General features: G+C 41.2%; 1 protein-coding gene and 1 long non-coding RNA gene across 53 annotated transcripts in view; one reads left to right on the top strand and one right to left on the bottom strand.

Annotated features, from left to right (window-relative positions):
• Positions 1 to 14,335, top strand: part of CELF2 (CUGBP Elav-like family member 2) — a 492,055-nt gene extending 477,720 nt beyond the window's left edge. For 43 of the 50 annotated variants that reach the window (XM_060279201.2, XM_088652496.1, XM_088652511.1 and 40 more), the window contains 3 exons: positions 2,232 to 2,375; positions 5,161 to 5,332; positions 6,813 to 14,335. In XM_060279201.2, the coding sequence (XP_060135184.1) occupies positions 2,232 to 2,375; positions 5,161 to 5,288 (272 nt within the window). In that variant the 3' untranslated portion in view covers positions 5,289 to 5,332; positions 6,813 to 14,335. Of the gene's footprint in view, positions 1 to 2,231; positions 2,376 to 5,160 lie in introns of all 50 variants that reach the window. The other 7 variants (XM_088652502.1, XM_088652504.1, XM_088652517.1 and 4 more) reach the window with 1 other exon arrangement.
• The window catches only part of LOC132592700 (uncharacterized), a 76,998-nt gene that overhangs the window by 35,625 nt on the left and 24,351 nt on the right, over positions 1 to 17,022 (bottom strand). The window lies entirely within an intron of this gene.

Here is a 17,022-nt window from a genome sequence, read left to right as displayed (position 1 = left end):
AATTGAATACGATTTCCAAAACTGGTCTCCCACTCTCCTTTCAAGATATGTCCAAGATAAACCTCCCATTGCTGTGTTAGTTCTCAAGTCACCTCTAGTTAACATCACTCCAGAATTAGCAATAATATTTCTTGCTAATTCTAAACTGGAAGGGGAAAGTGTGTACCAGAATCCTTGTTTTGACTGTTAAAAAAAAACAGTGGGTCAGGACAGTTCCGTAGCAGAAAAAAGGGGGGTTTGCAGGCATCAGTACCCCAAATTAGATATATTTGCCATGGTTTTGTTGTTTTTGTAAACTCATGTTGTACATAATCTTTGGAGGCAATTGTTCCATATCATTTCTTAATCTGAAGGGTTCCTACAACGCCTAGCTGAATATTAACATTAGGTACACACCTTTGCTATACTGTTCTAGATCCCTGTTAGAAACCTTTTTATTCCAACAAGCCTACTCAAGACACATGATTTAGCTATGTAGACTTGTTTTCAAAACTGATTTTATTGATGCATTATCGATAGTCAATTTAGATGCTCTGCTTAAGAGATTTTACTAAGCAGTTTATATTCTTTTCCCCCCAAAAAAATGAATGAATGAATGAAAGCTGTGGTAGTTAATTACTATTATCATTTACCAAAGTGCAGACGTTATGAAAAGAAGCTTTTTTTCCTAGTAAACATGCAAAAAAATGGGGGTTCACAGGAGCACTTGCACAAAGAATCGGCCCATCTCCATGAGCAAATCCCACCCCCTCCCCCACCCTGGAAAGTTTGCCAATTCGCTACTCATACTGCAGCTTCCTTCAATACATTCCATGTTATTCCACATGGCCCACCCATCCTTCAACAATGGCTTTTTTAAAAGGATACACTGGTGCCCTCAGAGAGAGGGGGGAGGAGGCAGAAAAGCTGCTCATGCAGAGATGTATGGGATTAGAGATGGAGAGATCTAGCCATTTGGGTTCTCTCATTTTCTCCTTTCCCAGTTTTAAAATTTACTTCTCCACATTTCTGCAGCCATTTGCATTTTTTTTAAAAAAAGCACCCCAGGATCCTCATGTAAATTCATAAGTATCTTAGTATGCAGCTTTCTCCAAATTTCTACAAAGCAATGTAATGCACTTTTGTATACATTTTCACTAATATACGCATTTCTATGCACACTTTGCTCTAGCATATACAATTTTGTACACATTATTTGGCCAGGAAACTGTGCTGCAAAATTAGGAGAAGTGCAGGTTTTAAAGGGTGGCTTTGTTTTTGTTGTTTCCGAAAATGTGAATTTGGTAGGTGCTCCTTTAAGTGCAAACTTAATCAAATTTCTCCCCATTCCTAAACCTAGTACATAAATGCATTTTCTGGTGACCGAGTTCGCTTCTAGACAATCTGTTTATTGAGCATTCATCCCGATTTGTTTGCATAAAGTTTACAGGGAGGTTAGATGGCATCGGCTATTTATTGAGTATTCATTCTGATTTGTTTGCAGGGACATTATATGACAGTGAATCCAGCAATTATATTATCTCACAATTTCCAGTGCTTTTCCCCATGACTTTGCTTTTTACAAAAAGTCTACAGTGGTGCTTCACAAGACGAATTTAATTTGTCCCGCAAGTCGCTTCGTATAGCGAAAAATTCGTTTTGCGAAGCGGCTCCCATAGGAACACATTGAAGTGCGGTTTCCCATAGGGTGCCTCGCAAGTTGAATTAAAAAAAAATCGTCTTGCGAGGCACCCTATGGGACGGAAAATATTCGTCTTGCGAAGCGCGCCATAGGAAACTTTGTCTTGCGAGTCTCCATTGAAATCGCAAAACGCATTCGTCTTGCGAAAAATTCGTCTTGCGAGGCATTCGTCTAGCGAGGTACCACTGTATTTGGCAGGGAGTGGATTTGTTGCACAATATACCAAATCAACCATAACTACACAACCTAAATTTGGTGGTATGCAATTGAATCCCACCCAAAACAACAGCAAACCCCTTAAATATAAAAGCTCCCCTTAGCCTTTGGGAAGTTAATAAGAAATGTTGCGAGTATTGCTACTTTGTTTTCTAGAAAACTGAAGTAGCGTTCAAGTTAAAGTCAAACTTATTATTTTTAGTGTAGCTTGTGGCATCTTCCTGTACACATGTGTGTTTCAGAAGCCTGAAATGGAAACGACCAGCTCTTCAGTGAACATTCTCAGTACAAAACAAAAGCAGCTGATCTCTGATGGTTTCCTCTTTTCTTAAAGGTCCAGAAGGAGCAAACCTCTTCATTTATCACCTCCCACAGGAGTTTGGAGACCAGGACATTCTGCAAATGTTCATGCCTTTTGGAAATGTCATTTCTGCTAAAGTCTTCATTGACAAACAGACCAATCTGAGCAAGTGCTTTGGTATGTAACGTTCGACACACAAAGACAATAGAGACGCACAGGATCTGTCCCCTTTTTACTCAGCATCCCATGCGCTGGCGCCTCGTGTTCAGAGTGACGTGGATATAATATGCCATTTCCACAATGCATATCTAAATCGTTGCATTGTTGCATTATTCATTGGCATTGCAGGGGGTTGGAATAGATGACCCTCAGGGTCTCCTTCCAACTCGACAATTCTAGGATTCTGCCCTGTAACTGAGCATCTTCTTTCCCATTCAGAACAACAGGTATTTCTCAACGCTTTATGAATCACAACAAAAGCATTGCTGTCCCTCACATGTGCATAGTTTAGAATCATAGAATCATAGAGTTGGAAGAGACCACAAGGGCCATCCAGTCCAACCCCCTGCCAAGCAGGAAACACCATCAAAGCATTCTTGACATATGCCTGTCAACCCTCTTTAAATGTGCAATAGCTTACATGTCCAAACACAAATCTATCTATCTCTCTCTCTCTTTCGGCAGATCTGATTATCTTCATCTCATTTCTGCTGCTTGTTTGGGATACTTCTCCCCAATAACAAATATTTGCATTCTTGGCTTTTCACTTCAGGAAAAGAAAACCACAGATCTTTATGGCTGTCCCTGCAAGGCAGCCAAACCAAAGGCACCCTTCATAGGTGTTTCTGGTGGAATGGCTCACACATGGCTCACACATGCCCATTTTTCATTGGATCCACATGACATGGCCTGGCATCAATAGGCCAGCTTGTATTTCTCAACCCCGCCATATAATCTAAATTTACTTGCACCGCTTGAATGGCCTACATGGAAGCACCAGTAGATGTGAACGGAGATTGCACACGAGTTTGCCATCCTGCACCAACCTCATTCATTTCTATACATCTCATGCGGGAGGTGTTCCTATGGTTTGTGCACAATGAAAGGAGCAATGGATGGAGAAACATTTCCTCTAACGCAGAAACTGGCCTTAACCTTCAAAGGTGCAGTTGAATCATATTTTTATTTTTGGTTTTATGGACTTTAAAAAAATCTATTCTGACACACGCAACAAAAAAGTGCCAGGCACGTAAAACTAATTACATCCTATGTAGGGGGAGTGCCATTTATTGTGCGATCAGACTGCCTTATTATGGACACCTAATTATTCTCTATTGTATAAGAAAACTCTTCACGTTTAACTCATTACTTGCAAATTACATTTAAGCCCTCTCTTCTGAATTTAGAAAACTATACAATTATTTGTGTGTGTGTGTGTGTGTGTGTGTGTGTGTGTGTGTGCTTTAGCAACATCCCCCTACATCGGACATACAGCATATAGCAAATGGTGACATTCTAATTTTAAAGATGCACAACAATTCCATACCCTCCAGCATTTTTCAGATGAAACTACCATAGAGACACCCTATTCTACATCAGGAAGCTTCTCCTGCGTTTGATCTCACCGCACACATAGATTTCATATGCGCATCTAGAGTGGTCACCTTCAGCCAATTACAGCCTCTCTGCCTAACGTACCTCACAGGATTGAGGAATCAAAACCAGAAACCATCGGGATGTAATTCTGGGACTGCCCCTGGGGAATCTGGAAACTTTTGGAGGGTATGCAATTATTTCCACTCCCCACTTCCCTGGGCAGGATGAAGTAGGTCTAGGCCAGGCATCCTCAAACTTCAGTCCTCCAGATGTTTTGGACTACAATTCCCATCATCCCCGACCACTGGTCCTGTTAGCTAGGGATCATGGGAGTTGTAGTCCAAAACATCTTGAGGGCCACAGTTTGGGGATGCCCGGTCTAGGCAGACCCTTTTAGAAAGCCGGTTTCCTTGAGAGGAGGGATTTCTACAGGAACGTGTTGTTCCTTTTGTAATAAACAGCTCTCTGCATGGGTTACTGATGTGAAGGGGCAACATGATTGAAATGGGATTGTGGGGCCAGACTTTTAGACCGCCCCCTCCCCATCTGTTGCTACACATCTCCATCTGATTCCTCTCATAGCTTGGCTGCTATTTCTGAAGTGGGAAGCCGCACTTAGATCCAAACCCTGATCTTCTAGGTTTCTAAACCACACAGGCAGCCTCCCCGAGTAATGATACTTCATGAAATACTTTGTCAAATGTATGTGTACTAAGATACAGGCTACCATACTAGAAAAATAATATTGTACGTCCATCAGGAAAAGGTTCGTTGTTACAAAAGACCCATAACTTTAAGACACAGCATTTTAGAATTCCTATCAATGAAATATTCACACTTAAATGTATGCTGCCTCGGTGTAACTCAGCACTGTATTTGGCATATGACTATTAGAAGGTTAACAAATTTCCTTAAATTATCTTAGGATCCAAGCCCAGTTTCTGGTGCTTCCCCACCCTCCCAGAAGTGCCCAATGGCCAGTTCCATATTGTTCATGGGGAGCCCTCTCTGACTTTCCAAATAAGTTTCTTCGGGACAAAGGAGGTAGGAGGAGAAACCAAACTGCTTCTGTGGACTTCCTTCTGTGGACAGATTAAAACCAAGCCCCAAAATTATAGGCACCAGAAGACAGGCTGAGTTTCCATCGTAATCAAAACCAAATGAAGCGAATGAAAAATGAATGAAAACAGTAACAAATCAAAAAGGAGATGAATGGGGCTGCCCAAATTGAAATACAACCACAAATATATACAGTGCACATCCCTATTCCCTATACAGTAAAAGCACTTTACAGCAGTTGTTGTTGTTGCTGCTTTTTGCTGACGCTTATGCCTTTTTCTCCCCCTACCCATTTTGTGTATTGTAGGTTTCGTTAGCTATGACAATCCTGTCTCTGCGCAAGCTGCTATACAGGCTATGAACGGCTTTCAGATTGGAATGAAACGCTTGAAAGTTCAGCTGAAGCGCTCCAAAAACGACAGCAAACCTTACTGATCATTACCCCAGAAGCTTACTGCTATTAATTTAGATTTCTTAGGGTAAGTCCCTTGAGCAAAACCCACCGTCCCTTGGGGAGGTTGAGAAAGAACATAAGAACACATTGCCAACCACCGCCAAGAGACACCTGTTTTGTTTTTGTTTTTACAACACTTGCTTCCATTGTCCCCACCTGCTATAAGGGAAACTTGGCTAACCTAACTGAACGGTATACTTTATTTGAATTTGAAACTTGACTTGAAAAAGAAAGAAAAAAAGAGAGAGAGAAACCAACCTTACAAGGATAACTCACATAAACACACACCCTCCAAAATCTTTAAAAGAATCAAAATTTCCGAGAGCACAAATGTGGCAGCTTAACTTTCTCAGCCTGGGTGTCCTTAATACTTTTGATGGGGATAATGAAAGCGGGCAAACGTCTGGACCTAGACTTATCCAAATGGCACCAGCAGTTAATAGGCTACTATCATGGCCCTGTGCCAGGAGAGGAACTCATTTAGAAACAACACCAATTCTTTCCATTTACTTCAGTTCGATTTTTATTAAAGGGGCTTGACTATTTTTCATTCTTAAAAGAGTTTCAGATTGACGTGATGTTATATTATCCTGTTTAAAACACTGGTCATCTTTATATATTTCACTTGCGGTTTTTCTTTCTTTCTCTCTTATCTTTTCTTCTTTCTTCTTTGTTTTTTTTAAGTTCTATGGGGATTTGTTTTTTAGAGTTTTAGTGTAAAAAAACAAAAAAAGACTTAGAGATCCGTTTCTAAAGCTACAGGGTTTAAAATAAATAAATAAAAAGAGTGACAATACTTGATGTTTCTTGAAAGATAGAAAAATTTTAATAATAATAATAGATAACAAAAGAAAGCCACAGGCCTGTAAATTTTATTTGTAAAAAGCATTTCTATTTTTATACAAAAATTTTTACTGCCTCAGAAATAATGGAAGTTATTTATTGCCTATTGTTAACTTATTGGATACCTAAAGAGCAGCTCTCTCTGCTAGCTAGATCCTTTTGAAGTAGTAGTCTCTGGAGTATCTGTGCCAACAATGGGTGCTTTTTCACCGTTGAATCCTACATCCTACATGCTTTTTTATCCTCCTGTTTGTATTTTTGTCTGGTTAACCTGTTCGTAGTTTCCATTATCTAGTTTAAAGTTTGGTTGTCTTGGACTATTCTCTCTGTTTCTCTCCTTCCCCAACCCACTCCAACACAGCACCCCCCTTACGTTGCATTTGTTGAAACTAGTTCTTTATTCTTTCCCCCTCCGCTCCCCAAATGAAACAGGAATCCATCTTCTCTAACTCCTTTTCAGATGGATTCCCTTTTTGGGGGGTCCTTCATTGTGCCGTCGTTGTTGGCCAAGTGTACAGTTAATGCAAACTGCGTGAATGGCTGATATTCTGATGCTGCAAGATTTGCATTAGTTTTCTCCTGCACCCATTAAAAAAAATGATTTTGTTTCTGCTGCATAGACTCTCCGTAACTTTTTTTTCCTCTTCCTTGTTTTTCCCTAGACATCTTCATGCTCGTTAGCTCATCGTTTGCCTAGCATGTCCCTGTGGCGTCTAAAAAAAAAAAAAGTTTCATCGTCCAGTCATTGTTTCTGATGTCTTTCTGACCTCACATCATAATTTGGTTCTCCTACTGACCTATAGTTTGAACCTTTGAAATTTGCATGTGACCTCATCTAGCTATACGAATTCTGGGAAGTCAATGTGAAAAGCATTGCTGCATTTATGCAAGATCAAAATTTATTACTAGTCAAATTATTAATAATAGGATTATTTAAAAAAAACAAAAAGACACACACACACAACCTGTGGCAAAATGTCTTGTTAGGGTTTTTTAGTTGTTCCTTTTTTTCCTTTTTTTCCCTTTTCTTTTTGTGTTCAAATAATAAATAAAAAAAACCAGACTTGAAAGTATTATACAGAGATTGGCATTCTGGCTGGTCATTGATGACAATAGCAATATGTGCCCAGAGACAGAATGTTGGTTTCTAACAGACTACTTCCAAAACAGTTTGAAATGAAGAACTGTCTGATTTTAAGTCTCTAGAGGTCTGTAATAGTTTTTACATTTTTCAGGCAGTGTAAAGTTTTTTGATAAGGCCATTTTAGGTGGCTCACTTTCTCATTAAGAATATATATATAGAACCACTTTTTGTAGATTAGTATAACAAAAAAAATTTACCCTGTTTTAGGGCAAATGCTACCTATTTCCGTCACCTTTTGCTGAACTGACTCACAAGTTAGACAATCCATGAATTAATGCACATGAAAATTACCTATATTTTATACTGTTTCAATGTACAGGAGAAAGGCTACTGTTAGCTGTTGTTCCATTGGTGCTTCTGTGAATTAAGTTGTGGTTTCATCATGGGTCTTATGGTCTTTAAGTGTTCTGTGTTTATAAGCAACAGGTTTGAAATTGGTTTTTACTTGAACAATATCAACAACAGAACAAAAAAAAAACGAATTTCAAAAAACGGAAAAAGTTGTTTGCTTAAAATTTAAAAAAAAAAAAGTTTTCATGTGGAAAATAAAACTATTCCAGACTAAGTTTGTGTTGGCTTCTGTGACGCATTGGTGTCAATTTTTTTTTAAATTATTATTGTGGACAATTTAGATGTGTTTGTGTTCAGCAAAATGTGATCAGTTTTTTTTTCTTTTAAAGAAATAATAATAATAAAAAGAAATCAGTGAAAAAATCTTCAGTGCCAAATTCCAAAGGTACTTTTCTTCCTAGAGCTTCAGTGTGTTTCTTGTGTGAAGTAATTTGATAACATGGGTATTTTACTATGTGTTTTGTATGAATCCCTAATATTTAAAGGAAAAAGAGGTTAAAAAGTTTGTTAACTTGCTATCCTGTGGTCTTGTTGCCTGAAGTTGTTGTTGTTTGTTATTTCTCTTGGATGTTTTTTGTAAAACATTGTATAAGTGCCCATGTTTCACTTTTCTAACCACTCTGCACATCAACGCTGTGAAAGCAAACCTCACAATGTAATTTCTTCATAATGTATGGAAACCTCTAAGGTGAGAAAGTTTTGAACTTTTAACCCTTTCCACCCAGAGCTGTCTTGAGTGTTAATACTTTTATACATTCACCATTTTGCTGTTTATTTTTATATATACATATATATATATATATCTATAGCTATAAATATATATATACTTACTTTTTGTGGTTTATTTAATACATGGTTGAAATCAGAAAAATGCACAGGGCAGATCTGAAGGACAAAAGAATAATAATAATAATAATATTTTACTGCTGTCTAAATTTCTTCTGTATCTATAACTAAAAAAAATATTTAAAAATAGTAACTGTAGATCTCCTTTTTAGGCCTTTGGGGTTTTTTGTTTTTTGTTTTTTTGTCTTTTCTTAAAAGAGCTTTTAATATGCTGCTGGAATTTGCTATTCAGTATTAATAAAATAAAATAAAATAAATTCTTTAATTATGTATTGTATGACCACTCCTAGGTAGGAGAAGTAAACCCACCATTTGAAATCATTAAGAAAAAAAATATTTTTGTAATGAAATAAAATAAACTTTTGCTTAAATCCAATGCACTAAAACTTCCTGGATGAAACTTCATTGTGCACTGCAGATAACTTAATTTCATGAATGAGGTTTACACATGTCGTAAATGCTTTGATGTGTTATCTGCCTGAATTGTCTGTCATATATTGGTGCAGGTTTAACGGATACAAAGTAGGCGAGGCAATACCGTTTGCTAACCTGATTTCTGTTGATCGTGGAACGTGCAAACTTTTGAATTGCTGCAAAACTCTTTGAAAGGGAGAAGGGAGAAACCTTGCTGCCTTGGCAACAAAGCAGGCACATGAACCACCCACTTTCATGGGCTCAGAGGTTTCCACAGCTCCAGAAAACAAGCTGTTTGCACTCTTAGTGCAGGTAGCCTGGACTGGATCATGTCTGTTAGATCTATGTATTGGAAAGGAGGGGGTCTGTATCCAGAAAGGCATGACAGAAATAATTGTAATAAATAGGTAACAGGGCATTCCGTTCAACCCCTCAACCCGGAATTACGGAAGCCATCCTGGCTTCTGATTGGATCTTGGAATGTCCTGGGGTTTTTTGGTCCAGCATTCTGGCACAAGTTCAGCTGGCTCCCGCGAGAACTCGAGACCAAAAAACGAGCCTTTTGATTTTGAGCTGCGGGATGTTGGAGGGTACGATGGTACACACCTAACCAGCAGGGTTACACACCTAACCAGCAGGAGAGAAGGAAAAGGGGCTCAGTTATGGCCAGATGCGTGTACTAATCAGCCAGTGCATATATAGTATCCAAGCAAAGCACAACACTTTAAAACGTGGTGTCCCAAGAGGTGCGCCGAAACCCGCCTCGTCCCAAAATGCCTTGGCCGCAGACCAAAACAACCCTCAAACCCAGCATCCCCAAACTGCGGCCCTCCAGATGTTTTGGCCTACAACTCCCATGATCCCTAGCAAACAGGACCAGTGGTCGGGGAAGATGGGAATTGTAGTCCAAAACATCTGGAGGGCCGAAGTTTGGGGGTGCCTGCCTTAAACCATCTCCAGGTATCCAGCAGTACTTCTGCCTTGCTCTGAAGTTATTTATTTTCATACCATGCAAGCACAACTGGGGGAAGGTAAGCACTTCAGATTTTCTTTTAACAAGAGTCTCTCCCCTTCCCACCCGGCATGGCATATCACTTTTTGAACTCAGGGGAGTCGGCTCGGAAAGTGTCCGGGGGGGGGGGGAGCGGTGGTTCAGAACAAGGTCAGAAGTTCTGCTAGACAAATGGAAGCCTCTGGCCATGCCTGGATGCTAAGCTTGTGGGTTTCTAATCGGTCAGAGGCATTGCCCTGGCGTCAAGCAGGCACGTCACAGTCACACTTCGCACTGCAGTCATGTTTCACATGCCACATCTATATGCTGGTGTTTGCAAATGCACCCGGGAGCTAATGTCAATTAGGTCTTCTCCGTGCACGTACTCCATAGACGACAGGTTTGCTGTCAGGCACGGTGCTAGGGCTTTTTGTGCCCTAGGCTAAATTACCTTCTGGCGCCTCCCCCCGGCACATGCGTCATGACGTGTGCGTCGTGCGTCCCCTCGATAGGCGGGAGGGCGCTGAGCTCTCATTTCGGCTCGCGCGCCTCCCGCCTATGGAGGGGACGCTGTGAGCTCTTCAGCGGCCAAGGCTTCAGATACAGGCGCTGCTGCCGCCGCCACCGCTCCCTCGTTGCTCCCGGCGCAGGCGGCAGCATGGGCGGCCGGCGGGCAGGCTTGACAGCGCCCCCTCCATTTCGGCGCCCTAGGCCAAGGCCTAGTTTGCCTTAATGGAGGCGCTGGCCCTGTTTGCTGCATCCATGCTGGTGTTCCACACAATGAGCATGCGAAGTGTGAAGAGCAGGCAAACATTCCTGAGCATGCAAAGGCCATATAGAAAGCAGCTACAGCTAATCAAAGCTTCCTGGCTTGTGTCCTTAACAGTGCAGTATAGGACAGGCTTCCTCAACCTCGGCCCCCCAGGTGTTTTGTGACTACAATTCCCATCCTCCCTGACCACTGGTCCTGCTAGCTAGGGATCATGGGCGTTGTAGGCCAAAAACACCTGGAGGGCCGTGGTTGAGGAAGTCTGGTATAGGACTTCCTACCCGCCCTTAACACGTTACGTATTTGATTTAGTGCCGTGGCGAGCACAGGTGGCGGGTTTTTTCTGTGTACCTCTCTGAAATGAAATGTTGCATTTGCAATCCACTTCACTCTCTGCTTGCCTAACTAATAGCCGCAGCGTTCCATTTTGCTAGATGGAAGTGTTCTGTGTAACTCAGAAGCTTGCATGCTGCATCAACAGAAAATGGTCCAGTGTAAAGGGATCTTTGCCTTATCTATTTTGTATCTCTTATTCTCTGTCGCGACAATATACGGGCACAGCCCTGCAAACATTCGCTATGGAGAAACCGTTTTCGTAGAGAGAAGAGAGGGATTCTGCGAATCCTGAGTGTTTGCAGGAAAGAGTCCAGGAAACTGAAAACAGAAGAAAAGATGCTGATAACATCCTTCACGGCTTTTTTTTATTTTTACTTTGGATCGGATAACATTCCTACTCCTAAACCAAATTTGGGTCTTCTATTCTGGCAGATCATCCCCTTTCCAGGCCAAAACATTTCAGCAGCCCCGTAAGCTACTGATAAAAGTGCCATAATCAATCCCCCATTGTTTGTTCCTACTTCAGTCAAACCTTCCCTTACCTGCCCCCTTCCCCTAAAATCCCCCTTGTAAAGTATCTTTTAAAAATACAAAATAATGATTACACAACCCTTCTTTGCTTTCAAATGATTGTTTTATAGAGAAGCCCTGGGATAGAAAGGACTAGAATCCAAGTGATGCAAAAAAATAAAAAAATAAAGGTTTCTAGCACACGCACTTATAGATAATGTTCTGTGTTATTCTCATATGTTTTTACTACTGCTGGGGCCTTCCTAAACCCTTTGAGGGCTATTTTGTACTTCTTGCAGCAATTTTTGCCTACTGGATTATCACATGTATACCGATCCACAATATAGGATCATCATAATATGTCTTTCCAGGACATATTGTTGTTCGGCATTTAAATTTCCCAAATAATTGTGCTATTTTTTTTCAAACCCTTTCGTTTAGAAAAACTCAGTGAGGACACTCCCCCATTCATTGCAATGGGACTTGCAACGAAGTCCCATAAAAGCCCCGTCAAAATGGCAGCCATGCACAATGGATTGCGCCTAGTGTGGGCAAGCCAGCTGCCATTCTTTTTGCCACGCAACCAGCTGGTGCCAAACTCAAAGAACTCTCAATCTCCTTGTCCATTTGCATGTGTCAACTGCGGCAGGTGTTCCCTGCCCCCATTGCTGGCTATTTTTCAAGCAACACTCGTTTGCAATGGGGGGGGGAATCTTGAACTTAACCGGAAAAGAATTTCACAGGCCTAGACCACTTCCGTAGTGACAAAGGCAGAGATCCAAAGAAAAGAGATGTATATGACAGGGAAAGAACAGATCAACAGATCTGGAGCTTTGCTGACTGTTTCCCTTGACATTCCTGTGGTCAAAGAGGTAAGCTGCTATAACATTTTAAAAAGCAGCTTGCCTAGGGCCGGCCCAGCCATGAGACAAGATGAGGCAACTGCCTCGGGCAGCAGACTCCACAGGGGGAGCAGGTCCCAATGTAGATCTTTACTCCCTTGTCCTCGATGTAGATCTTCACTCACCCCTTCTTCCGTGGAGGGGAAAGTGGTGACATTTTGTGGTATACTTCAGGCGCTAAAATGTCTTGGGCCAGCCCTGGGTTTGCCTCTTTGACAGGAGAAAAAACTGCCACAAGGAAAACTAGCCAGTGAAGCTCTTTAACTGTACACAGCATTCACACTTGCACACGTGCTCCACACACTTCCACCCACCCCTTTTGCTTTTTTCTGATCCCACATAGATTATCTGTCACTCCTAAAATATCAAATGCTTGGGGGGGGGCTGCCAGAGTGCAAAGAGCTTTACAGCAGAGGAAGGAAAAATTATTCGAACGAGGGGAATTTGCTTTACAAAAAAAAAAACCAAACTCCAAAAGCACAAAGAAGTAGTTTTCCAACCAAAATTAACCAATTCCAGCAAAATTGCCATTTTCAAAGGAGTAACAAGTTCATCTTTCTTTCACCATAGGGGTTATTATTATTCCTTGGCTTGTGCTACTCTCTGGAATCATTTTACTGTTTCTGTTCTTATTAACTTAAGTGCTAATTAACGAAAAAACAGGTTGTTGTTGTTTTTATATAAAAAAAAGCTGTAGTTTTCATTATCTTTCTGAATGATGTCATAACAAAACAAAACGAAAAAGTAACCCTGTGTAACCGGAGGGTGGGTGGGTGGGTGGGGTGTTGTGCTGTGAGAACATGTTGTTTGTAGATTATGAATAACACTCTTTTAGTTGAGAATGTCTGAACCTTGTGACATAATCCATTTGCTCTATGGGTGCAGTGTTCATATACAGAAGAGTCCCATCGGCTCAATAAAGCTCTGTTTCCTCCTCTCCATGGTTTACACACACCCTCCCATGCGCACCTTTGGCCTTCCCTCTCTGTCCAGGGGAAGTTACCTGTGCTCAAAAAGACGCGCATCAAAACAAGGTGGGGCTGGGAGGGGATGCGCGTCCAGGGCACATGCCTCGCATTTCCCCAACCATCCTTTTGTGCTGTGTACAAATAGATATTCGAAGAAGGAAACAGGGTTCTGTTGATCCCCACGGGAGCGCTCTGCACATGGCTGGTGGTACTGTATCTGTGGCGCAAACGGGCTGTGCCCCTAGGTTTCCTTTTGAAATTTTGTCAGAGAAAAGCCAAAGTTACTGCAAAGTAGTGGGAAACTGTAAGACCATTTGAGTATTGTTTCTGTTTCGTTGATGAATTTGGATTTTGCTGATGGAATTTGAGCCAAAAAAAAAAAAAACCACGAACCACAGGCTTTCCTATTTCTAAAACTTGATTGTACTTATGCATTTTGTACCAGTGGAACTTTTTATACTGGAGATTTAAAAATAATGATAATATGGAAATTTTTGTGGCTTACTCTTGTGGGCCTCCAGATCATGGCTGATTTTCAAGTTTGATTTCCAGTTGGTAGAAAGAAAGTTGGTTTTGTTTAAGAGAATTTAAAACAAACAAACAAACTTTGGCTTGGTTTAATTCTTTCCCTTTGCTTATATTTAGTGTTTAGATTTTTGTCTTTAAAGCAAGCGGTAAGTTTCACTTTTTATTCTGTATTGTGCTGTTACACAATATAAAGATAAAATTAGAATTTAGGAGTACACAGTCACTTTATGTGGATAAATGTATTAGTTAAAAAAAAAGTAGGGGTTTGCTTTTTTGCTGTTTAGATCAAAAGTTTTTTCTGATTCTTCTGTCTTCATTGTGGACATAACCGTGTAGTTGAAACAGTCAAACTTATTTTTGTAACGTATGTTATTGTGTGATGCAGTTTTTTGCTTCTGTCTCCAATATTAAACCATTTTCCTAATACTTGTCTCTCTTTCTCTCTGTGTGTTGTAATGTTGGTGGTCATTCCGTGTTGGTAATACATCTGCACACCTCACTGTTTCACGTCCCTGTTGATTTTTTTTCTTCTCTTTGTCGTGTACAAAAGATACAGTCGATTCCACCTAAGTGAACATCTGATTGGAGAGTGAATGCAGATTTGTAGATACCCTTCTTCTATTTTACCTCCAACTTCTTGCTTTCTCCCCACCCTACCCCCCAATTCCCTGCCTTTAATCATTTTGATAATATAAGATTATTTAATTGCTTGCCTGAAGTCACATTGGAGATGCCTTTTTAGTCATAGTTTTTTTAGAAAATCACATTGTGTTTTACACACAAAACCAAAAATAGGTTTTCCTCTGATTAATGGCTGGAAAGTTAAATGTTTCTGTTTTTTCAGGAGCATATTAAGTTTACTACCAAAAAGTTGCTTGATGGGAGTAGAATGAGGAAAATATTGGGATTTCTTCCAGACGTTCTGTGCTCTCTGGCAGCATATGGAATTAGCCCACTGTTTCTCAGAAGTAATAATGTTTTAACTACAGGTAGGAGAACCTGAGCCAAAATCCCACCAGGTGAACAAGCTTGTTAGAGACATACAGGGGCATGCGAGCTCACAGAAAGCTAGTAGAAGTCAACAATAAATCAAGAACATCGCCATAGGTGCCGAACGGGATTGTTTTGATCTTGGCATACATGGTATGCTATGGATAATGAAACGGCACAAATTTCTAAGGAGAAAAGTGATTATGCCAATATTTATTACCCTCTTGGGTGCCAAGTGGCTAGTTGGCCCACAATTTTATTTTCTCTTTTTATCAGAGAAAACAAACTACCGCGAAAATAAGCTGCAAACAGGCTTGTCGCTGGTGCAATCTAGATTCCGCCCAGTGCTCTTATAAATTCTGTCTCCATTTCATCGATACCACTGACTGACCTGGGTGGGATTTCTGTTGCTGCTGTTGTTGATTTGACTGATCAGAGATTCAAATTTATCAAGTCGGGGAGGGATTCTGCAGATAGAGAAAGCCCTACCCCATGCTTTCTGGGATTCAAGCCATACATACATTCCTTTCTCCCGAACTCAGGAATTGAAGGCCACTTAAAAGTGCTCTTATAAGATGGAGTCCAGACTTTCCTTGTGACTTTTGTTTTCTGGTCTTGACTTGTGTGAGCCGGTCACACACAGTCCAAAATGGCAACCTCTTCAGAATAGAAACATTGTTCACTGGAAGGTCTTCTCTCACAGTTCTAGCAACTTCCCCCCTTGCCCTGATGACCCCCCTGTTCTGAGGAGCTTGTTCTGCAAGCTTCTGTGCCTGTGGGTTTCGAGAGCGGCGTAAATTGTTGGGGGAAGAGCTGTCCTCCCCGGGGGGGGGGGAGGCTGTTCCTTCTGCCTTTCACGTGGCTTCACTTGTGCCTGCTTCCCACAGCCCCAAGTCCCTGGCTCTGTTTTTCCAAGTACCTCATCTGTACAGCTGCATCATGGGACCATATCCCATGATGCAACAGTGTGCCTGCTATGTCACAAGAAAGTAGACACTCTTGTTGAAAATAAAAATGGAAACAAGAATGGCTGGGAACGAACTCATCTTCCCAGGTCAGTCTCATGAGCCTTAATTGTGATAAGTGCTGACAATCATTTTATTTCAGTGTAAAAGATGCAAGCATCTTTATTTAATTAATTTATTTATTTATTATTAATTTTTTAAAAAAAATGAAATGGGGGATAATTGGAATCAATACGATGCAACGGCAGACACATGGGACATTTAGGTCCAAATCCCACCTTCTACTACTTGGTGGCCTTTGCCAAGCCATTCATTGTCTCTCAACCGCACCTTCTTACATTTGTGAAATGTAAATCATAATCACCTCCGTGGGCAAGTTAAAGCAAATGAGTTAGTTGCCATGGTACAACAACCACTGAAGTCACTTCAACATCTTGCCTGAAACATTCAGATGATGAAGCAGAGCGAGTTGGGGAGGGTCAGGAACCCTTTGAAGAGTCAGGGGCTCCTATTATTATTATTATTATTATTATTATTATTATTATTATTATTATTATTTTCAGGCGTTTATAAAGCTCATTGTTTGCCTAATACCATTCCAAGTGGCAAACAATGGGGAGGGGGAGTACCTCTCTGTTACCCCAGGAAAGTTGAAAAAAGGGTAGACCTATTCTTGACTTCCTCTTGGCTCACCCAACAGAGCTGGTGGTCTGCATTGTGCATGGTGGGTCGTGCGAGCCGCAAGGGGCCTGATTCAAAGGCGGAGGGTAGAACCACGCTCCACCTCGCCAAAGTAGCAGCAGTGGGAGGCATTCAAGCATCACCTTCCTACCCACCCAATTTCTGCCCTCCAAGTACTCCTCTACCCCCCACATTTGCCTCATGGGGAAACCGGCGTCTTGGTAATCCCCACCCCACCTCATATACAACACAACCTAGGGTCTTCTAACGCTCCCCGTTCCTAGTTCCACTTTGCTAATATGCACAAGGACCCCAAAAAACCTGAGATTCCTTTGCTCCTGTAGATGAGCCATTTTGAGATGGCAGCCGCCATGTTTCCATATTCCATTAGCCCTTCAAAATTCAGACTTTAGCGGTGCGGGAACGTCTACAAGAACAAAGTGGTTTTATTTTTCCAGAGGGGAAGATATAAGGGCA

Source organism: Zootoca vivipara, chromosome 9 (genome assembly GCF_965207765.1).
Source record: "Zootoca vivipara chromosome 9, rZooViv2.hap1.1, whole genome shotgun sequence".
Lineage (NCBI taxonomy): Eukaryota > Metazoa > Chordata > Lepidosauria > Squamata > Lacertidae > Zootoca > Zootoca vivipara.
Note: the sequence above shows the minus strand (reverse complement) of the source record. Positions and strands in the feature narration are given on the sequence as shown.